Source organism: Bombus pascuorum, chromosome 1 (genome assembly GCF_905332965.1).
Source record: "Bombus pascuorum chromosome 1, iyBomPasc1.1, whole genome shotgun sequence".
In the NCBI taxonomy this organism is placed as follows: domain Eukaryota; kingdom Metazoa; phylum Arthropoda; class Insecta; order Hymenoptera; family Apidae; genus Bombus; species Bombus pascuorum.
Genome location: NC_083488.1, coordinates 1,249,604 through 1,274,866, shown reverse-complemented (window position 1 = coordinate 1,274,866; position 25,263 = coordinate 1,249,604). Strand labels below are relative to the sequence as shown.

At 31.9% G+C, this 25,263-nt stretch overlaps 1 protein-coding gene and 1 long non-coding RNA gene across 4 annotated transcripts; one reads left to right on the top strand and one right to left on the bottom strand.

Annotated features, from left to right (window-relative positions):
* Positions 1–16: 16 nt before the first annotated feature.
* On the bottom strand, positions 17–24,256 carry LOC132911199 (uncharacterized). 3 transcript variants are annotated; one of them, XM_060967632.1, is made up of 12 exons: positions 23,824–24,256; positions 10,708–10,770; positions 8,398–8,745; positions 7,639–7,933; positions 4,813–4,954; positions 3,682–3,875; positions 2,756–3,401; positions 2,285–2,439; positions 2,027–2,182; positions 1,821–1,956; positions 785–1,635; positions 17–561 (listed from the first exon to the last, which is right to left on the bottom strand). In XM_060967632.1, the coding sequence occupies exons 1-12, from the start codon at positions 23,856–23,858 to the stop codon at positions 427–429; spliced, it is 3,156 nt and encodes a 1,051-aa protein (XP_060823615.1). In that variant the 5' UTR covers positions 23,859–24,256; the 3' UTR covers positions 17–426. The 3 variants fall into 3 exon arrangements, with proteins under 3 accessions (XP_060823615.1, XP_060823624.1, XP_060823605.1); XM_060967641.1 differs by lacking the exons at positions 10,708–10,770; positions 23,824–24,256 and adding exons at positions 9,555–9,606; positions 10,171–10,301; XM_060967622.1 differs by lacking the exons at positions 10,708–10,770; positions 23,824–24,256 and adding an exon at positions 9,555–9,761.
* LOC132911332 (uncharacterized) lies at positions 7,839–8,533 on the top strand. Its single transcript, XR_009658966.1, has 2 exons — positions 7,839–7,960; positions 8,168–8,533. It is a non-coding gene; the product is annotated as an uncharacterized LOC132911332 (long non-coding RNA).
* Positions 24,257–25,263: the final 1,007 nt, after the last annotated feature.

Genomic DNA, 25,263 nt, shown 5'->3' with positions numbered 1-25,263 from the left:
TTTGGTTTTGTATGTATATATATATATGTGTATTTATTATAATTAGGAAGTAATATTAAAAGCATCTGTTTTAATATTTTGCAATTTTTATATAAATGGTATTTATTATTTACATTTATGTTATATATGAAAAATATTACCGTGTGTGATTTCGTACTTTACAGTACTTAATGATATATTTTACACGAAGAAGAAATACATAGTTATGTTTTAACTGTCGTATACATGTCAAAATGCAAAATATATGAATATTTTTTGAAAACGAATATAAAGTAAGTGTAAATGTTTATTTATCAATACCGCGTATTCCAACTGAATTGGAACTTCATAACTATGTAATATTGGTTATATCTTTTAAAAGTAAATTATAATAAATTATTAGCAGTATTAGAATAACGTAACTGATAATTATTATTTTATAGTATTCTATAGCTCCGATATTTCGGATAAGAAATCGTCGTCATGTAATAAACCATCATTTAACAAAACCATATTTACGTTTAATTCATCACCAAATTCGTCGTCTATGTATAAATCTTCGATGCTATTGTCTGGAATATCCTATAACAATATAAGTAAAGTAAATATTTGTCATTTAATGCTTTTCTATTAATTATTGTTGAAAACATAATAGCTTTTAATATCTGCTTTATCGCATTTTTATATGGATATTTCTTTTTATTTATATTATTAAGGAATTACAAAATAATTAATTGCATAAATGCTTAAAGCATATGTAGTATATATATAGCGTACTACATCTTTTATCGAATAAATAGCTTACCCTTCTGCGTATAGGTAATTTCCCTAAGGCCGAGTTGTTAGCTGTTCTAAATTGGCTCAATGTTGCTGGTAAAGAACGCCGCCTTGATAAATTACTGTTATGACACGTTTTGCAGTTTCTGTATTTCGTAGTATCGTTCATAAACGTAAAATCAAGATTTTTCATAACAGACTTCTGTTCATTTTCCTTAATTTCTATCTTAGTTTCGACATCGCTTTCCTGAACGGGTATTTCAGACATTTGTGCAGTTTCGGAGACTTTGGCGTTTTCTTTAATATCAGTTACTTTATTGTCTAAAGATTCAGCCTTTTTTTCTTCTGATATTGTATCAATGTACGAAGTGTTGAATTCACCTGACACTTCAGCAATTGAATCGCAAACAAAATTTCTGCCATTCGTTGTGTCGTACGAATGGTTGTAGTTTTCAATATTGGTAAGGCTAATGCTATTATTATTACTAGACTCACTTTGCGTTTCATTGTTAATCATCGAGTTATTTACATTAGACTTATCGAACAAAAATGATTTGTCTTTTGTCGTTGACCGTTCAATAGCCCTAATTTCCTCGTCGTCGCTGTTATTTTGTAAATCGTACAGATTATCGAAAATATCCTTCTTGACTTGATTATCACCCAAAGTTGCTTCAAAGTCTCGACAAGAGTATTTAAATGTAGGAGACGGACACGAATCGTTACTATTTGGAGTAACAGAGCGCACAATTTTTGTAGCTCGATCCAAAGCATCTTTTAAAACTCGCAAGGGTTCGCTCTGAAGATTAGTGGCCGACGTTGAATTCTTTATATTTTCGTATACTTGGTCAGATTCTCCTAGGCTGGTTTCTGTTTTAGTGACTAATCGTTTTATCATAAAGATTAATTGTTACACTAGAGTAGTAAAGATAAGAAAATGTTATAAATTTTAGAACATTATAATATAATAATAACTTTTCAAAACTACTTAAACAGGAATAGTATTATTTCAGCCTGAGACAAGAAGATTAGAAAAATATTTTATTTTTACTAGATTAATTTATTACCTTCCGAGTCTTTGTTTATCACGTAAGTAATATTGTCGATAGAAACCGATTCTGTTGATTTTCCTGTTTGATTTTTAGTCGTAGTTTCAGTGGAAATAGTATCGCTATCGTCTATCTGTTCTGCAAGGTGGCGTGGCTGTAATTATAAAGTATATAATCGTAAAGATTTTTAGGATTTTCAAAAACAAAATAATATAAATTCTTACAGATTCATCGGTATCCATTTTTCTCATTTTAGATATGCAAATTAACTTCTCCTTCCTCCATAAAGAAGATTCGAAGAAGGTTTGTGGGTTGGAATTCAATACTTGTGGTTGTATTATTGCACCCTTAATGCCCTCAGGAGTATGTAAATAAGGAACCTGTAGCATGGTATTAGAATATAATGAGATTCAATGTTACTCGTTGAAGAACGATCTAGTAGAGCCCAGAGTATCTTAAATTAATTTTAAAGAAAATTGTACCTTACGCTGTCGTTGAAACGTTGGCTTCAAGTAAGTCGGATCATACTGATTAGAAGATTTACTGTATTTTGGTTCTAAACTAGTTTTGTGGCTAGCTGGCTTATGTGGTTCGTAATCCTTGCTTTTTACTTTAGTGAGCAAATTACTGGTCGAATCTGATTTAAAACGATTAAAAAACTACATAAAGTAATGTTGTAATAATTGAAATATATTATTTATTTAAATATCTTATTAGCATTATATTTGTAACTTTACATCTTTTAAAAATTAATAAATAATAATGGGAATATATATTCGGGAATATATATATATATATATACATATATATATATATACATATTCATATATAAAATACTCCCAATTTTTTGATTCGTTTTTTTAATTTTTCTAGTTGCAGGAAGAAATTATAGCTCTTTTACTGATAATTTCGAAACATTTTTCAAATAATACAAATAAAAAATGTATACGTACTTATATTTGGAGACGTATGTGACGACTCGCTGCCGTAGAAGAAATGTTCCCTTTTATATGCCAATATTTCTTTCAGTTGTTTTAAGTTAGTTCTTGCGTCTTTATAGGATTCATCGTCCGAAGATTCTAACACTGGCGAGGAATAAACCGATGTTGTTTTAGACTCCGTCGCTTCCTGCGGTGCTTTGACTTTTCTATAAGTATTGTTCCACGGTTGCGAAATTTCTTGTGCATTAAATTCTTCATTCCGAATATCTGATACTTGTACGTTAGAGGTCAGATGGTTAATCTTCTTATAATTATTTTGTAAATTGTTAAAAATGTTCGTGTTTTTCTCTGTATCGTTTCTAGTATTGCCTTTAACATCGTCAGTAAAGAAATTTATTTCTTCGTTATCAGGTGTTACTTTTTGATTTGCATTTTGCTTGGATATTGACTTTCTTGAATACGATTGTTGCCCCAACGAAGAATCTGGACTTATCCCGGAATGAGATAACTGTTTGGTGGAAACGCTTTTTGTCAGTTTCGAACCCTTATTTTTCGACGTGGGAGATTTTTTTATTGGCAACGCATAAATATTATCAGCCTTGTTATTATTGTTCACGTATTGGTCGACATAAACTGGTTCTTCACGTTCGTATTGCGTCTAAAATTGATGATACATGTTCGATACAAATTCGTGGCATTTACAAAGATCTTAGAGTCTTTAAAAGTGAAAACTGTACAGAAATAAAATTCCTCTATCGTATCTATTGAAATTTAATGGACATGTAAAAATGTATCAAATTAGATCGATATTATATCATTTTTCAAATTACCTAATAACAAATTTCATTGATACTGTATTTCTGAATTAAATAAGATGTCGCGAGATTTAATATTTTAACGAAGTTTAAATCTAAATTTCTTTTTTTACAGAAACGTACCTCCAATCTCAGGAGAAATCTACGCATTCTATCCATATCCAATGTCCTTTTATTAACATCTAATTGTAGTCCAGCGTCTAGCAAATTATGCAACAATGGTGGAAAATCATATAAATCCATCATAACACCACGTTTCCAATGCACGTACTGTCTTTCCACGTCTGCTTTATTATGTCCGCTCCATGGTACATGCACTATTTATTAACGAAAAATCAATATTTTCTTATCAAGCAATTCATAATTTTACGCATACGGATATTTATTAATGTACGATACAAGGACTAAAATTAGTCGTTGCAGAGGAAAGCTTTCGGAGGATTATTTTTTTTTGCTTTTATACAAAAAACCAAGGATATACAAATTTCAGACGATATATACATCTAAAGAATCGAATTTTAATTTTTAGAATATGAAGAAAAAATAACGACATAGAAAGCATTAAACTGAACTGCAGGGTGTTTCTGTACGGGCATAGATGGATTCTTTGCGAATAAAATAAAACGAAAATATACATTTGCAGTTTCGTTCTTGAGAAAATTAATTTTGAAAATTCTTCGCGTACGCAGTCATTTGCCACGCTCTTAACGTAATCGATCGCACTACGGATTGCACCAGTAGATCTTAACTAATCCAATCTAATATAAAATTACGATATAAATATTAATTATAAATACAAGAGACACGAATATGGTTGCTGCTATTTCACTTATAATTAAAAAGCGAACGTGCATCATACGCGCATACGTTATCCTGCTTATTATAAATAAATATTTTGAAATAATTGAAATAGTTGTGAAACTTCGTTTATCGCGTCTAATAAACGCAGTGCCACGAAAATCATACCGTTCGTTTAAAACTATTGAAATCTCAGTGAATGTGATTTCGTTTCCTTATTCGTTCTAAACCTGTTTCACTTTTATATTGAGTTGTTGGTGGCGTTTCTCGTTGAAAAGTTAATCTCCTAATCGTTCAGATTCAGCCGAAGAAATCGTATGATGCGTATGAAATTCTTCGAATACGCAAAACTCATTTCGCAATTGTTTATTGTTATACCAATTAAACGTATTATTAAAAAAAAATAGTGGAAGAAGGATCGACGATTCGATCCATCCGATTTGATTGGACACTTACTTGTACACATTTCCCAAATCAATAAAGCCAGTCCGTATATATCGCTCTCTTTATGTGGTTCGTAACTGTGAAAAAGTTCTGGCGCTTGCCAACGAAAAATCTCGTTTCTTAAACGTTCCTCGTATTCTCTCTTTGGTCTTGGCTATAGTAAAATTAAAAAAATACAATCTTGTCAAAAGAAAGTTAATAAAAGTGCTTCTCAATGGCACTTGTATATATATAGATTGTGTATTCGAGAAGGTAGATGTTATATTCGTAAAAAAAAAAAAAAAAAAAAAAAAAAAAAAAACACTTGCGTATATTATATAAGATATCTTTATACGGTTACAAAATATTTCGTGACTTTTTAAAGTCTATCGATTGTTCTTTATTTTGTATTACTAACTGAAACTTTTATATATCTGTATTACGCTTAAAGTTATATTAAGATATCTTTCATTTCGTAAAGCGTCTTTACATTGCAACATTAAGCGTTGCTGTAAAAAATATCCGTGAGAACTGAGCGCGAATCGAGACGGAAGATTGTGCAAAATTCACAGAATTTATTCAAACCTTCGCGTGTATGTTAGAGCTACTTGATTCACACATACGCACACGCGCATTCTAGTATAATTCTCTCGGTAAAAATATCTGCAACACTGATTTCAGGCATAATACCTAAAGTACATAGTACATAAATGGTAAAATCACGTTTTCCAACACTTTACCACAGAGAAGTATCCATATATATATAAATATCCATATAGAATATAGATATAGAAGTATCCATATATATATATTATTATTATATATTACTTATATATTATATATTACTATATAATTACTTTTATATTAATTATTATATAATATAATATATTACTATATTTTATATGGATATTTCGCATATATATATATATATATAATATGTAATATATAATATATATATATATATATATATATATGCGAAAACGTAAGTTGCTAATTAAGTGGAGTTTTTTAAATATCCAGGAATTCAACGATGAAATATTTTGGAAATATAGACATAGGCTCTTAGTTGAAAAATTAAAAGATATATTAAGTGTTTTGTTTATGGTGAAACACAAACACAGATGAGAAAAGCAGTATACGAATTTAGATTGAGTCATGTGTTCAAAAATAATGTACACGACAGATTCAGCTATCCGCTACCTATGATTAGCGTAAATTTCCATGTTTCATCCGCTGAACGTAATTAAGAGTGTTACGGTACAGTGACTTTATTCAAAAATGAACATTTGGTGAGAAGCGATGCCGACAATTTCCTGCTACGAAATACTGTTGGGTGCGTCAATGAAAAAACGGATATGACGTTATACTTAATGTCAGCTGTGTGTAGTTCACGAAATGATAATTGGGGGATTTCGCAAATATCGAAAGAACTTTTTTTTACATTTCGAATTGATCGAGATTTTGTAAGTATAAAGTAAAAATCGGGTACAAAAGAGCATCTAACGTTAGTTAAAAGATATTAAATATCATTGTACGACACATGTGTCGCATTATAAAATAAATCACGTATATTATAATTTAATGGATATGAAATCTAATCAGCGCTTAATCCTTCCACTGAAATAGCCGAAATCTCGCTACTATACTTATGCAACGTGTGAATTATTATATTTCTCGTCAATTCTCGATCTACCGCATCATAATCAGTTCGTTAACTTCCAATAGTGAAACCAACTTTCAACACACGACTTTTTACCTTTATTGTTCTTTGCGACTAGCTTCTTTCTTTCGTTAATAACCTGACGATTCACGCAGAAAAGAATAATTGTTGCTGGCTCTGTGAAAGTCAATTCACATTGTGCGAAGAGGTAACGCATCGATATTTGTTCACAAATATTTTGCATGAATTAATTCCCGAGGATTTATACAAAAAAAAAAAAGAACTGTTAAGTAGTCACAGCTTGTAAAAACCAGTCTGCGCAATAGTTCGACACGTATGGATTATTTTCAATTAATTTCGTCCGATGACAAACGAGTAATTCGCCGTGTCATTAGTTTTCCACGACGATCAATGTCTTCATTGTCCGCGAAAGAATGTGCAGCTCAAAGATTTATTGAAATTATTTAATGCAACCTGGTTTAACAATTTATTACGAACGTGCTATCTTGTTTGTGTAAAGTTCGCTTATGAGATGCACGCTGATAGGTAAATTATTATCCTTTGACAATAAATATGAAACTGTTACTTTGTATACTTGAATACCAATTGAGAAAGAGCCGAGTGTTCGGAAAGAAAAATCGATCGACTAAGGTTTTTGTTGACTACGATTACATCAACGAGCGTTGTAAGCGGCTAGAGACTTCGCGTTTTACATTTGTAAATCGTACGGAATAGCGATTTTGAAACAATGCTTGATTTCTGATTTTACATTATTCTATTCTTAGGTTTTAGTTCATGAGAAAAGATCGTCAAAGAATGGCAAATAATATTCGTCGAAATAATGTAGTGGAAAATAAATATAAATCCTAAATGTTACGATTCTATTTGAGGTGTTACGCGTTAGTAATATTAAGTAGACATTTTCTGGAGGATTATTTACGCGCTAGTCAGCCACTAACACTTAACTCGCATTACAGAAATGTTAGAAACATAAGTTATATCGATATCGTTAAACGTCACTGATGAGATATTTATTAGTACATCCAATCCTCTTATAACACGGTACTCTGAAATACGGTTCCGATATAACATGGAACGAACGAGCCATGTTATAAAAATATCGACCAAGTAATTAATACCAAAGTAATTAATCAGCGTATGTCATAAACCACCGTAAAAAGATGAATATGTTCACTTACATTGTTGATATGCATGGCCAGTTCCCATCCACCTAGTTTCACGACACCATTAGAAGCCAAATAGACGCAATGCGAGTTGATGGCACTGTGCACGTATCCGCGCATGTGAGAATGTCTTAAAGCATCGGACAGTCTTCCTCCGCATTTCGCAATGCCTTGTATGGATATTCGTTCACCCTGATCGTGCATGTAATGATAAAGGGTACAATCGATGGATTCGAAAATGGAGACTAGACCATGATCGTCTGTGAAGGTAGTGGCCATTAACAATAGCACGTTAGGGTGTCGAATCTCCCTAAACAGAAACATAAATATTACAAAAGTTTTTTTATTTTATTTTGGTTATTTTACAATTTGTCCTTATGGACATTTGGTAAAGTGTTATATCTTGTTGGTGAAGAAAAAAAAAAATAAAAATAAAAAATAAATATAGCATGTGGGCGGCTACCCCCAGCGGGGTACCAGCTTCGTTTTTTCTAATTTATATCTTTTATGAGGTCTATTGGGTGTTTTATTACAAAAGTGAAAGTGAAAAGATAATGCTTATGTATGGTTTCCACTTGTCTCCTTTGATATTATTCGCGAAAATTACTCTATTAATTATTTTTCTTTTTTAAACTGTCGGTTTAAGACATGCGAAGATCGTAAAACGTATAACATGTATAAACTGCTTTGTGTAAATTCATATTTTTGAGAATAAAATGAAAGAGACGCATCGATAAAAGTCCATCGTTTTATAGAGTATCGATCGGTACGTACGAAAGCACATCTAAATCCGCTTTCACAGCATCTTTGCATTCCGGATGCGAATGCCTCTTCAGTGAAACTCGTGTATTTTGCCATTCTGCAAAAATCAATTCCAGATATCGATCTTCCGTGCCCGCTATCCATCCAATTTCAAAAATCTCAGGAGCTAATATATGCGGTACACCTGGTACGATCGATTTCGGTTCTCGTAAGTTCCGTTCATTGTCGGACTTATTGTTATTATTTTTTGCCAAAAAGTCTGCCCTTTTCTTGTCGGGACTAGAAGGTGCTTCGATGTCCACGTCGTCGGAGATTCGTCTTCGATCTATGAAAGCTTGAAGAGCATTACGATAAGATTCGCTAAAAACAGAAGTAAAAATATTATAAGTAACATTTAGAGTAACATATTCGAAAAAGAAATGTATTTCATAATTATATTTATTAATAATCTATAAATTATAAACACGTTAAAATATATCTGCATATATCAATAAGAATGAGTACAATAACAACGATTAATTCGAGTCACAAATTAATACTACGAAATTATTACTATAATATTAGACAAAAAGACAAATAAATTATATAAGTGAAATATTGTATAACAAAGTACTCAATATCTACGGACACTTTAAGAGACATTGCTTTTTAATTAATAAAATCAAGTTACTTGGCTTTCTCTACGATTTAAATATTTATTTATATTTTTAACCTACATTACATCACATGATATTATATTATACAAATCACACTCATATATACGATTAATTGGTATTGTAACAAATATTACAATAGTATCAACACCTTACTTACACTAGCTAAGTTGAGAACCCTCTCACAAATGTAACTGTTTCGAGACAATACGAAAAATTCATACGAACGATAACGATAAAATAAAAGACAGACAATGTTTTTAAAGGATAGTAACAATAACATCGTGTGATACCAAAGTGTAACCGATATACCACTTAAATATACAAAGTAAGTTTGAGCGATAATGATAACGTTTAGAAACTAGAAAATACTACGAACTTCCAAGAAATTAAATATGGCACGATGTCGATTAGAAGAACCACGGTGGATGCTGTCAGTTTGAATTCTCTTTACAATATACATGATAAAATAGGTTAAGACGTTTATTGCTTTCGCGCGGAAAATGTAGCACTTACCTGACAGTCTGTCTGCGATTATATTTCGATCCTTGATGGCTTTTCATTCTGTCTGTCATTTTTTAAATCAAAGTAATCAAATTCTGTTTTACATTTAATAGTTATGTATCCTTCAAACTAAATTCGTGGTGGCACTAGTGTTGTTAACGTGTATACTGGATCGAATTATCGATCGTATATCGATAAAAACATTCTAAGATGCGCTATTAGTCATCGCCGAATATCTCGTATTGCGATTGGTACGTTGCAATTTTGAATTCGAGCAGTCTTTTTATTTCGTGATGCAAGCTAGTACAACACTTTAAAAATTATACTGCATTTTTTAAAAAGTGAACGATATTGATTTGAATCAAACGACGTTCGAATAAAATGGATCATTACGTGATTCTGAACTACGCAGTAGTGGTTTGGTGAAAATTTGGAAGTCCTAAGCAGTAAACAGCATCAATACGGTCTATAGTCGTCGGATAACTACAATCGCTAAACGATTTTCCACGGTAGGTGTGGTGATAATGATCGCTATTTTCTCGTGTTCAGTGAGGTTTAACATATCACAACTGGTCGGAACCTGACCTAACATTGAACTTTCAAGAAGAAAAATACGAGTACTGTATACCTTTGGATAAATTATACCATACATTGCAGCAACATATGTCAGTGAGTACTTCTATCCTATCGAATGTGAAACTTTTGCAAGTGTCGCATGTTCGTAGTCTTAGATCGTGTAATGCATGTGTCGCATGTTCGTATTATCTGCGAATAAATGTACAATACCAAAAAGATACGATGTCTGTCCACTATCATTTTTTTAAAAATAATTCAATGAATTAAAAGTAAAGATTTTTTAGGAAGGCATCGAATGGCGGACTGAAAATCATAGTAGTGTAAGTCAATTCAGCGCTATTGTTTATAAATTGAGTTGTTTTATCTTCATTTTTATAAAAACATTCAATCCCTCACCCTATACACACGCACATACACATATATTTTTAAAATTAAAGAATCACGTTGCAATATAGAATGAAATTATAACCTAGTTAATTATCAAATCGAACGATTAATTCCTTTAACGATTGTAAAATAATTAATGTTCTTAAAATTTTGACTTACATCGTTATAATTTTGAGCCAGTCAAATATGATATAAAACTTACTCATTGAGGCCGTTCTGCTTTTGAGCAAAATTCCAGTCGTTTCGATCTCTTTGTATGGTATCTCTGAAAAAATATATACACTCGTGTCATTGAATTGGCAGTGTGTATTAATGGAAATGAATTAGAAACCAAGTTCAGCACGTCAAATTCGTTCGATCGATCAGTAATGAAAAAATCATTATCTCTGGATATAAGAAAATTTCCGTAAGAGTCGAACTACATTGTAGATATCAAATTAGAAATATTATTAGCAAATACCGTAACATTTTTAAATACTTTTGAACTCAGAGATATTAAAATAAATTGTAGATCTTAAATTGGCAATATCATAGGCGATATTAATTACATTTTAAAGACATTATTAATAATATTAAAACTAAAACTCGTTCCTCGGAGGGAAGATAAGTAATAGACCCGTCAATTTTATTCTGTTACGATTCAAAGAGCTAGAGAGGTTAGTGGAACGATTCGAATGGGAAAAAGCCGAAGCATTGCGGAAAGTAAATAGTTTATATCTGTTTTTTGCCCGCGAAATTCCAGACTCCACGAACTTGTACTTTCTCTGATTCCTTTTTCATGGATCGTAGAACAACGACACTGCCGACACGATTATGTATTTCGTTTCTTACTTTTTTCTCTTTTCTGCGCTTCTTCCTTCTTTCCGGTTTACATATCGTTAGCGATGTATTCGTTAACAGAGCGAAAAATCGAATGACAACATAAAACGAATGTTTCGCGATCTAGTAAATGTAGAATTTGGCCTTTTAAATTGAATAATTTTTATCAGGCAAGTTTAGCAAATTTTATTACTAAAATTTGATTAGGCTATCTTGAAAATTCTCACAGCTTTGAACTATTCGCTACATTGAGCCACTATATACGTATACATAGTGAGCCATCGTTAGGGTTAATCAGGCATATGTATATCGAGGACCACGATTCATGTTGTATGCCAATTTTCTACTAACGCTAAGTGTGTGTTTACGTTAAATATCTCGCAATCTCTATATAGATCTTTGGCTTGGTTTCAAATTTTATCAATACAATCACGATAGCCGCGCGCTACTGGAAAAAGTTTCATTGATACAAATTTTCGCTGTTAACTAATCAAATGTTTTTATGAGCCATTGTACTTGTGACATTAAATCCAGGTATAAGAAATACCATAGAAATTTTGAAGACGACTCAATAGTTATTATTTAAAATTATTACTATTTAAAGTTATTTGGTTACAAGATTCCGTAACTAGGGAAGTAGACTTACTCGCAATCGACGAGATCATGCGTAAACGGTAATTTCTTCAATTGAATTTAAGTATTAAATAGTTATTATTTAAAATTATTACTATTTAAAGTTATTTGGTTACAAGATTGCGTAGCCAGGGAAGTAGACGTACTCGCAATTGACGGGATCAAGCGTAAACGGTAATTTCTTCAATTGAATTTTAGTATTAAATAGTTATTATTTAAAATTATTACTATTTAAAGTTATTTGGTTACAAGATTGCGTAGCCAGGGAAGTAGACTTACTCGCAATTGACGAGATCATGCGTAAACGGTAATTTCTTCAATTGAATTTAAATATTAGATAGTTATTATTTAAAATTATTATTATTTAAAGTTATTTGGTTACAAGATTGCGTAGCCAGGGAAGTAGACTTACTCGCAATTGACGAGATCATGCGTAAACGGTAATTTCTTCAATTGAATTTAAATATTAGATAGTTATTATTTAAAATTATTATTATTTAAAGTTATTTGGTTACAAGATTCCGTAGCTAGAGAAGTAGACGTACTCGCAATCGACGGGATCAAGCGTAAACGGTAATTTCTTCAATTGAATTTTAGTATTAAATAGTTATTATTTAAAATTATTACTATTTAAAGTTATTTGGTTACAAGATTCCGTAGCTAGGGAAGTAGACGTACTCGCAATCGACGAGATCATGCGTAAACGGTAATTTCTTCAATTGAATTTAAATATTAGATAGTTATTATTTAAAATTATTACTATTTAAAGTTATTTGGTTACAAGATTGCGTAGCCAGGGAAGTAGACGTACTCGCAATTGACGGGATCAAGCGTAAACGGTAATTTCTTCAATTGAATTTAAGTATTAAACAGGATTTCGTTAAGAAATCTCTGCAACCAATTGCTGGAACGATTAATTAAACTCTGAGTAATGGTTACATCGAGTGGTTAAAATTGACCCTATTAGTGGTGAACTTATTCTTCTGTAAATGGTGTTGATAATTATTACGTTGCCTCTACGTTTCATTTGATTGAAATCAACTCGTTACATTTTTTATAAACAGTACGTATATTACAATATATATATATACTTTGATTATTATAGACGATTTAATTGATTAATCAATTTCATGAATCGTTTTAGTTGCAATCGATCTTAAACGAGAGACTAATTGAACGACCGATAAAATCGGAAAGTGAGTAGCGATAACTTAACGAACTTTATCGATACTAACGTCCATAAAGTTTTTTCATGGTTTTATCGATGAGCACAAGTCCAAGCATAATTAAGACTCTCTAATTTACACTCTAAGGTAACCGAAACACTTTATCTTGTGGTTCGTACAAGGACTTACATATGGATATCGCTCTTCTTTGAAATTCAATACGAATCGTAACAACGTGCACAATTTACAGAGTAGCAATTTTTACGTCTATTTCTATGCCGGTGAAATCAGGAACGCCGGATGAAGATAGGCAAGATACAGACGTAACGATAATGCAATCTGATAAACTGTAATCTACTAACTAGCGAGAACGTTAGCAAAAGTAGTACGCTTCCGTGATTCACTTCGTTTGAATATACTCGCTTAATTAAAGCTAAATACTAGCGACTGTTTATTAAGAACGATATCAAATCATTGAACGTTACGATAGTTTAATGATTATTTAATTTGATAATAATTTTCGTTAGAAATAGATATCAAAGAGTAAGTAAAGAGACGAGCAAAATTTATAATTAAATTGCGGATTTTTATGCAAATTCGTATTTTTATATAACTCGAGAAATTGAACCTGGGTAAAGGTTCGTTGTTAATTTTGGTAAAGATCGTTTTACGCTCCAGGTTTTATAACAAAGAATTTAATTTTTCTAGACTTATGTGAGATATTTACACGATTATATCGGTAAATTTATCATGGTATATTAAATCAAAATTATTCAAAGAAATAAAAGCGAATAAGTGTCGTAAAGTAAGCGATAAATATAGCTGTATTTTTCTACAAATTATCGAAAGATATGTGCTCAATACATATTTTGTCTATGTGGTGCAGATTAATCGTGACAGAATAAGGAAATTAAATACAAATACTGCACATCCTATGACCGCATTTCACGTATCTTCGGCTAGTAAACTAGGTGACGAGTTGTGTCCATTTTTTTTTTTTAAATTATAACTAGTTTGTTGACAATCTGAAATAAATATTTTGACTTGAAAATTTGTATGTTATAAGAAAATTATTTGTGTAATATGCTGCCTCTTGTGAAATCTTACTTTTATAGTAAGTGTACTGGTACTTGATAGTTTGAAATCTCAAAGACCATCGGTCATATCTCATGTAAAACGAAATTTTTAGACGTTAGAATCCTTAGCTAGTGTGCAAACGTTGTGAAATAACGTTTCATTTTAATTAAAGTTTATCGATTATATGAAAATACTAAAACCTTGATATACATAAATTCTTATTTATACTTTTGACAAATTCGATAAATATTCATTATCAGACTGATTGCACAACCGACGATTACTAACATTAAGCGTAACGTTCAAACAGATATCAAAACGAATATCAGTCGCTTCCAATCTGCAATTTCTTATTAAATATCAACGTATATTATGCAATCGTTATCGCTTATTAAAAAAAAAAAAAAATAACTGCGGTGATATGATTTCTTAAAATAATTTAACACGATCAGCGAAGAAACAGGACGTAACGTTTTAGCTTGCGCTTTAAATTAATACTACCGATGTCTATGTACTCCTCGTCCATATGACGACATAACTATTAACAGAGAAAGCATATGGTATATTAGTATGCTTGATAAACCCTTATTGTGTCTCGCTGGTGCAGCGAGAACTGACCTGCCGCTATTCTCAGATCCGCATCGTCACAGTTTCATTAGCAGCAATTATGTAATGTGAATATGTGAAATAAGATGATTCGCGAATTTGTCATAAGACAAACGCAAATACGAACGCTAAAACCAATTTCTAACACAGTGTAACGCGAATACTGGAATCGCTTCTCGTATTAAGAATTGAAATAATAATATTACAAATATTTCACTATATATATATACACAGTATATTTTACAGTAGCAATGAAATTTACTATTTCGAAAATCAAGTAATCCTACGAAAAAGAGGAAATTTTATCTCTTACAATTGATAACGAGTAAAATCGAAGAGTTTAATTTCAAGTTCGAAGGTGAATCTAACTTTCGCGAATAAAATATAACAGTTTATCGCGAATATAATAATTACATCGTTTTACGATAGAATTTATCATTGTTAGACATCCTCAGCTCCGATCAAACGTTGTAAACAAATGTAATTATCATTCTAATTTCTCCACACGTACGATATCCATTATTATCCTCTACCATTTCTCTCAATTTTATTTCCGTAACATTCCGTTAGCTTTAAACAAATTGGCCACTTCTACATCTGTCTATCGAACGATACAACGTAATTGGTCGAAGTCTTTCGTATTCCTTTTTGTATTCTCACTTAGAATATTCGACAAATAAAGTACATATCTATATCTTCGTTTTTCTATGATTTTACGTAGAAAACACTTGGTACCTGTAAGCGTACGATCATTTAGTTAGAAGCATAATGGAGGTCGTTATATCGTAGCAAAGCTACGTTGATTCTAAGGTAACGGTTTACCTGTGCTCACCTCCAAACCACACAAAAGGCCCCGTTCTTTTTGAGCGTAATTAACCCGTATCTTCGATACGCTTGAAACTTTTCGGGACATTTTCATACAGCAGAAAGCAAACGGTATTACGGAGAAACTCGTCCGGCTATCTATTTTTGTCTATCGTTGTCTATCGTTCGATCGAAATATTTATTCGCTAGCATTATGTAGCGTCTATCTCGTATTTTATGTTTCATGACATAATCGTTTGATCGTTGTCTTTCATCGATATCGAATCTTCCTATCGCTGTCGTACGTAAGATGCTGAAGCAAGTTTTTAGATTAACGAATATATTTATGGAATAGAGTGCTTCATCAACTTTTTTGAAACTTTGTTATAAATACGATGGAATAATATATTCGTGATTAAAAACGTTCGCAGCGTTGTCGAAATTTTAATTTCACGAAAATAGTTTGTGTTGTCCCGAATCTGAATATCGTAGGTTGTTGATCTTACAGGATGTTAATTTCGTGGACCACTAACTCCATTGAATTTCAGTAGTACGGAACAGCGGTTTAACGGAATTTTTATTTAAAAAAATACTAAGGATTTTAATTTCTCAGAGTCGTATTCCTGAGTCTATTGTGTATACGTAGATACGTATTTTTAGATATAATTAATGTATATTTGTATCGATCCATTGGAAAATTAAGCAACGAGTTATATAAATTTATATACGAATTTTACGATAATTCTAACTTCGTAACATATAATGCTAAGTTCCTTAAATTAACGTCGATACTAATAACGTTAATATCAGAGATATTTCGTTTTAAACGGAAAATTCTCTTTCAAAGAGTATCGACGTTAAAGGAATTTCAACTTCTCAGAGTCGTATTCCTGAGTCTATTGTGTATACGTAGATACGTATTTTTAGATATAATTAATGTATATTTGTATCGATCCATTGGAAAATTAAGCAACGAGTTATATAAATTTATATACGAATTTTACGATAATTCTAACTTCGTAACATATAATGCTAAGTTCCTTAAATTAACGTCGATACTAATAACGTTAATATCAGAGATATTTCGTTTTAAACGGAAAATTCTCTTTCAAAGAGTATCGACGTTAAAGGAATTTCAACTTCTCAGAGTCGTATTCCTGAGTCTATTGTGTATACGTAGATACGTATTTTTAGATATAATTAATGTATATTTGTATCGATCCATTGGAAAATTAAGCAACGAGTTATATAAATTTATATACGAATTTTACGATAATTCTAACTTCGTAACATATAATGCTAAGTTCCTTAAATTAACGTCGATACTAATAACGTTAATATCAGAGATATTTCGTTTTAAACGGAAAATTCTCTTTCAAAGAGTATCGACGTTAAAGGAATTTCAACTTCACAGAACATTAGTTCCATGGGATTTTATAGAGTAATGGCCTTCACGGATATTCCAAGTGCATAGTGTTTGATTTTAAACGCGCACTATATCAGATGATATTTCAATTTCAAAGGACATCAACCACGAGGAATTTCAATATTGCTAACTGTTCATAAAACATCGCGAAACCTTGTGAGATACAACAGTCCTTGTGAAACACATTTTCTCTCGAGTAAAATTTCGATTCTAAACAATAGTCGAGTAATGTTAAGAAGCAGAAAATTATTTCAGACGTATAGAACTTTGTGAAATCCACCTTAAAGAATCGACTTGGCTCTACTAAATATCACAGACGACTCGTCTCAAATGAAACTCTTTTTACTAACTTTGGACGACTTCACACACTCGCGAACATCGCAGAAACTTCGACAGCACGGAGCAAACTGCGGAAACATTCCACTTGAGCATTAAGAGTAGACAAAACTCGCACGAAATCGAACACGAACTATAAATTCGATGAATAACCACGGTAACGTTCACGGTTGTGTGCGCCAATGATGTAACTAATACAGCAGATCGTCATTTCGCCGTGAACTATCCGAATGTTTTGAGCAGGGGAACCGGTTGCAGCGACGCCTATTATAAAGCATAATTCTCTCGTTGACGAGCTGTGTTATAGGCGAAGGTTACCATGTTCGTGTCGCCTGTTGATAAATGGCATCGGCACCAAAAACTCAGAGAAAAAGTGTTAGCGTGCGACATGCGTAACGTGTCGTTGAGATCGCGAGAAATGCCAGTGCGAAACGCTTGACTTTTACCTGACTTGGACAAAATGTACGTTGAGATTTTGCTCAAAGTCTGAAACGTTTGGGATACGAGGAATGTTAAGAAAGAAAGTACGATATGAAGTTTTCGAACGAAACGAGGGGACATTCTTAAACGATAACGACACGGCGAATGTAACAAAAATTGACAACATCCAAGATATTTTTATATCGAGATATTCAGGAAAGGAAAGTTAGATCAAACAAAGAATATAGTTCAACGTAATTTCAAGGTAATAAAAGATTCGTACAATTTAAAGACGGAAAGAGGTACGTGAAAAGATATTGGATTAAAGTTGAATTTTGCTTTTTGTTATTTTTAATGTCATCGTTCTATTTGAAATATAAAATAATTACTGGAAGAAGAGACGAGCGTTCTTTTTATTAACCGTACCGAATACCGATTGTTCCGTCGTATTTTCATCAAGTACGTATTGTTTCGTGATCGAATTCCAGCGTAGATTTAATAATTCACGCTTTTTTACAAGATTATTTTTGCGCTTTGTCTCTTCTAGAAAATAATATAAAATAAATAAAAGATACAAAATTGGATCGAGTATTTTTAGATGAATATATAATAGGTACGTGTTTCTTGTTTCACACACGTTACACACGTTTTACTCTTATATCTGTATTTTTAAATGAAATTAATGTTCTTATCGGTTTTACGTTATAGCAATAAATTATGGTAAATTACGTAGATATTAATATTTCCTCTAATGGGTTTCGTAATAACCGTAGCGTTCTAATTACTCTAATGCTCTCCTGCACAAGCTGTGACGCGAAAAAGAAAAAAGAAAAGCTAGTAAAGCGAATTCCATATTTCCAACGCTTTTTTCCGCACATATCCTGGAAACTCGATCACTCGTGAAACGTTTGGGAATTAACGCGAAGCTATTCCGGTGGAATTTATATTTATCGAAAGTTTCCATTGCAAGGATTCCTTGTGAAAGTACTGACATTTGTATAGTTAATTGGATCTATTTAACATTCAATTACACGATGTTAATTTCAACCTAACGATAAATAGCTCTTTCTATTATTACTTTCATATGCAAAAATCGTTTGGTTCACAGAACCATTTCTTCTTTCGTGTTTTTCCTCGGGAAAATATTTTCATAGATATGTAATAAACATGCAAATTTATTCCATTTACTTACTCCTACTTCTCTGTGTTAGTTAAAAGTTACTTGTGCAAATTTTTAACCACATACTTATTCAACGCGAGATATAACGATCTAATATCAGGTATCGATAATTACTCAAATATCGATTATCTTCTTTAACGCTAGATTTATCACAGCGATTACTTTTTTGAATATTATCTATAGACCTATAATTCTTTTGCATTTTTCAGATTCGAATGGTTTTTCGTTCAAGCACATTCTACGCGAACAAAGGTTCGTTTTCTTCTCAATATGTACGTTCTCACTTGTCCTCCGTTTTGATTTCTTTCTGACAAACTTTACGATTCGTTTTACCAACGTTAAATTAAATTTAATCAAACCTAACCCAAACTTAGCGTCGAATATGAACGTTTAATTATCGATTACGACACGCAGAAAATATAAAATATTTCTTCCAAAGGAAATTTAAAGATTTCTTCGTTCGGTGCCTTATCCATCGAGGAACTGTTCTATCGAATTAATTTCACTGACTCGGCGTTACGTAAAAGCGGACCATTTTCTCCAAATATAGGTTGAGACACAGAACAATCGTAATAAGTGTCACGCGTGTGATATATTTAGTAACCATAATTATCGTATTCATTGTTGTAACGCAGTGAAAGAAGTGACTGTTCGTTTGTCACTGCGCGCCGCGTCGGTTCAAACAATGTGGTCTCACTTTGTTGAACACAGTTTCCTGTGGTAGATTTGCTCGATATGACAGTAACAGTGAGAACTTGCAGCAAAAAACGTTACCGTTGGATTTCCTACTAGCCATTCTTATCTTCCTATTCTCCTTTTTATTACCCAACTTTTGCACAATTTCAAAAATAGCGAAAATCCAAGGGATACCGAGGCAATTCTTTCGTCGAAGGAATATTTTCTACAATTTTTAAATTACATCTGTTGCACGTAGGGCGATAAAGTGTTCAAACATAAATTGTTGGCTCTTTTTAACATAAAAGTAAAATAATTTAACTTTAAGTAAAAATAAACACAAAGTACCGCAGAATTAAAGAATTTAATCTAAATCCATGTAAATCGCCTACAAACCAATGACACTAGTTTAATTTTTACTGTATATTTTACGCGGTAAAGATCATTAGCGATCACACGTAAGGTATAGAGTACAAATTAAAATTAAATACTCTACAGTTGAATGACTTGAATTAAATTTCATTGAAATTATTATGGCCACCTATGGTCCCAACAATAGCAGTTCGGTAGTTGTCAACTTACTAAAAATATTCCACGAGAAGATACTTGACGATTCAATATTTACTTATGTACATGTTCTCTTGCAACGATTTCGTATGTTCCACCGAAACTGATCGTATCATGTTGCTTGCCACCTCACGTAAAACACGCAAAATTAATTCGTCCATTCGCTCATACGGAAGGAAGAAATAGTTGCGTAATAGAATTCGGTGATTGGATAAGCGTCTAAGAAATACGCAATGACGAAACAATACGCTATTATCGAGTAGCAGCTAGACAGTCTACTGCGTCATAAAATTTGTTTTCATTTTGAAGGTTGACTTTGTTTTCCTCGATGTCGTACAACGTATATTCGCCAACGAATTACGATTTTCGAACAAATATTGCGTATGACTTGCAAGAAGTATTATCAATAATCACACGTTATAACATTATTACTATAGTATATGAATACACGTATAAAATAATATGGTACAGTTTTATTAAAGTTTCAAAGATTTTAATTTCTTGAATCAGAATAATTTTGTTAAAGAACAAGACTTCTTATACGTACGTAATGGACGTAAAGGTACGTATTTCGTAAAATAATGCACGTACTGCAATTTAAATGATTTATAGATAAATTAAATTAAAATAAATAAATATCGAATGGAGGAGTCTTAATTAAAGGGCATGTACGTGTATAATAAAAAATTGCAAAATGATATAATTACTGTATGTGTCTGAACAGAAAAGTAAAGTTTTATGTACGTGTTGTTGCTACAAAATTGTTTCTTTTATAGTAAATGAGCGTCACAGGAGGTCGTAGCACCCATTGATTGTAACAAAAGTTGCACAGTAATTACCTTCGAAACTCTTTAAAACGGGTCTTTGTAAACATACAAAACTGCGTCGTGCTAACAACTGTCACATTAACAATCCGACTGTTAACAGCTTTATATGCTTACGTTTAACGACGCTATTCTATACCTTAAATAAACGCGAATTTACAACGTTTCTTTAAAAAGTTACACGTACACGAATTTATTTTTACCAAAAGGAGGACCGATACGTTTTCTCTATTTTTTAATTAATTCGAGAATCTTTCAAATAAAATAGACCCTCGATTGTTATCAGAACATTAATATTAACAGAAAATTTGGACGTAGTCTCTTGTAAGACTAATAATTAATAAATATTAATTTATATCTAATATAAAAATTGAAAGAATTTACTACATTTTGATTCAAAAGTTTTTATCAAACATTGATATTAATATTTATGAAATAAGATATATAATTTTATTCATAAGACGATTGATAACATAATTTTAATAATATCTTGTAATTTATCTTTAACTATTTGGAAACAAAATTTTATAAACAAGATTAGACTATCCGAAAAATTTCATTATTCGACGATCGGTATTTGATTTAGAAAAAGTATGTTCCTGCAACAAATGATCGTAGAACGTCTCTAGTCCACTTATTACTCCAATTGATATTCGACATAGGTCTAGTCTACTTAATATTCTAATTAATATTCGACACTTTAATGTCGGAGCGGCTTATGAAAGTCAAAAATATGTTCGTACATGCATCATGAACGTCTCTAAAATACTGTGTTTCAAACTGGAAGCGTATGATACTAAATCTTTCGTCACATCATTCAGGAAAAATAAGACTATGTATATGTGATCGTGATGTTTATAAATCTTTTAAGCGTTTGTGTGCAATAATTCTATCTCTGGTTTATTACGGTTTAAGGAACCTTATCAGGCCAACAGTTTACCACGCGATTACGTTAGGAGAAAAAGAATTAAAGATCAAACAGCTGTTGGATCAGGTTGTTCGACGATATGGACTTTTTCCAGCGACGCTGATTGAGACACAATTTTGGAAATGTTGCAATAAATAAGTCGCGATTTCTTCGTTCTATCTTTCGTTTCGTTGTATAATGATCTTTGCGTTTGTCGAGTAGGAAAAGAAAGAAATTAACGCTTTAATAATTTTACGTTAAACGTAAAACAGCGTTTAAATTATAATATCGTTTAAAGAAAAATAAAGCCGTATACTAGGAAATTATTTTACTCGTGGTAATAAGGAATCTCGTTATTATTAGTACTTTTCTTTCTTCGAAATAACTTTTCATTGACGTTAATCAAGTTTTTCAGCTCACGAGTTTGTTACTAGTTAATTACTTTTTTCTGTTTTCTGTGGGTAATATTACTTCCTCTTCACGCTTCGAGCAAGGTGTACTAAAGTGGTTAAAATAAAATCACGCATAAAATAATGCCCGCGATGCAATGTTTTGATCATTAAATATCGTTAAAAAAAAGAGTTATACGACTAAATTCCTATGCTCGAGTGATTAATAAAATAAGATCGAATTATATCGTAATCGTAATAGTTTCTATTACATAAAATTGCAAATGTCACGAATATAAAATTATTCCGAGTGTGTAAGCAATATCTTCTACCCGTATTGCTATTCTTAATAAACAAAGTGTACAGTATATAGAATATGATTTTAATTTATTAAATATCTTCATCCTTGTCATTCGAATAATTTATCTCGTTCACTTGCAGAAACACTGATATAATTTCCAATCTTTCGAGTTTTAAATTTCCTGAAAGTCTGTGACCTTTAATCGGTAAATACACTAACAGTTGAAATTGTATTGCGCCAACGTTTCGAAGAATCATTTTCTTTAAACCTTAATTTTTTATCTTTTCTGTTTAACTGTTTTCAGTTGTGTCACCTTTATTTCAAATTTATGACAACTACGCGAAATACGATATTTAAAAGTAGTGTTATTTATACACGTAACAACGTATCGGTACGTTTTCGCCTTGACAAGGAGCGCAAAATACTCAGCGTTGTGTTTTACTTAAACAATAAGTACAGTTACATACAATATGACATTATAAAACTATTAATGACGATGTAATTATGGAAGCACATGTACAAAACGCTCTTCGTTATATTTCACTGCTTCTTTACGAAATAAGTAGAACTATATCATCCAGTGTAATAATTAAGAAATCACCGATAATTAAGTAATCGACGGAAATTCGAGAAGAGCGGTTAAATATTTGCAAAGTATAAGGAAGTTTGCAACGTTAAAATATACAGGAAACTCGATTGGCAAGTGGTAACAGATGATTTCGTATGTGACTAATTGACGATAAAATAAAAAAGAAAAAAGAAATAATGTTACTATACGCTGTCAATAAATACGAAGGTTTGACAAAAAAAAAACAGTACAAAGGCTACATGCGACGACACTCGATCTTTCTAAAATGTTTATCACAAGTTCATTGTAAAAGTTGATTAGAAAGTAGCCAACAAACAATACACGTTTCTAATCTAGTAACATTCTAATTAACATCACCGCTATAAACAATTTCAAAGGTAAAGCTGACGTAAAAATATACAATTTGCATATTCTATTACCAATAGCCTCGAAACTATGTACTACATGTTTATGTATTTCACTTATCACATTCTCTACAGCCTATTACACACGTAATATTTTTAATTGTTTATTACTAGATCAAAATACACGATAAGCAAGACCAAGTGACGAGAAAAAATGAAAATACAAAAGCATAAAAATAAAAAAAAAAGACTTACTTTCTCAGCCACTTGAACATTCCCATCATGCCCATTGCGCACGTGGCGCATTGGCAGACTGTATGCAGATTAGTTTCGACGGAATGACAGGTGAGCACTACAACGCCAAATATCACTGTGAACACGAAATTGGAGTACGACGCGCACGAATCGAGCTGATTCGCTTGCTTTTCGCAACTGACGACGGATTGACCGGCGCTTGCGCTCGTGCTCGTACTCGTACTCGTACTCGTGCTCGCGTCGTAGCGACACTCGCTTCTCACACTTCTGACAACGCGACTGTCCGCCTGTTTGCCGTTCTCTGTGAATCCTAGTCCTGCAACTACCACCCGCTGATCCCCACTACCGATATCTTGCCGCGATTTTCCGTATCCTTGCGTATCCTTGCTTCGTAGACTCGAACTACGTACGTACACAGGAAATTGTATTTTATTTTTTTTAGACACGTCGATAGTACACTTTCGTGATTATATTTTCTTGTATTCTGATCATTCTTAGACGGAGTTTGCAAATTTTTCACGTCAGAATCGACAGTGTCGTAGGAAATAAGATGCGTCCATACGTAAAATAGAAAGATCATTTGGCGGATTTTATCTGATTTTAAAACTTTCAAATTTTAACACCGGGAATTATATCGGAGTCTTGAATCTCCGATTTTTTATTTCTGGAATTAACGAAAGATGCGAAAGTCTGGCAAAACTAATGTCGGCTTTTAGCAAGTTCTTTTCTTTTCTGTTATTGGAGTGCTCGAGAATGTGAAACGTTTATAAGTAGATTAATATAGGATATACATATACAAGATTTTATCCTTTTATAATATAATTAATTAGAACAGACACAAGAATATAATATTGTAAATCGATATGTTTTGATTGTGCAGAGATTTCTTTGCTTTATGTACTCGCTACATTCAGAAGCTACAAGTTAGTGGATATTTTCGCTCAAGATTGTTGTTTCGATCGATCGTGAGTTTTAATTCAAACAGAAAATAAGCGATAGAGTATTAAAAACGATACGTTAATCGAGAATGAAGAACGAAAGAAATCGCACTTTGCGTTCTTCTAAGGTATTAACAAATTATATTTATATGAATATAAATATACGAATGTCGATAGCATCGAATCGGTACCTGTTCGCATATTGTCATCGTTGAAATTAATAGCGCATTTATATTACGTAGATGAAAATGTAATCAACGGTCTCCCATATTTAAAATATCATTACGATGATAAACTTACCTACACCATATATCGATCATTTTTGTAATTCGACTGTCCAGCTTGAAATATATATATTCTAATAAATTATAATATATTTTGTGTAATTAAAGTTTAAAATTGCCCAACCGGTTGTCACAAGTTCGTGAAACAATAGCTTCGTGTCGCAAGAGAATGTCACCACAAAGTCTCACATCTATTTAAGTTCTTCGTCGATCGTCAT

Coding starts and splice junctions, on each gene's coding strand:
- LOC132911199 (XM_060967632.1), bottom strand. CDS start 23,858: ATGGGCATGATGGGAATGTTCAAGTGGCTGAGAAA. Junction 10,771..23,823: donor ATGTTCAAGTGGCTGAGAAA/GTAAGTCTTTTT, acceptor ATATTTTTTCAG/AGATACCATACAAAGAGATC. Junction 2,440..2,755: donor ACATACGTCTCCAAATATAA/GTACGTATACAT, acceptor GTTTTAAATCAG/ATTCGACCAGTAATTTGCTC.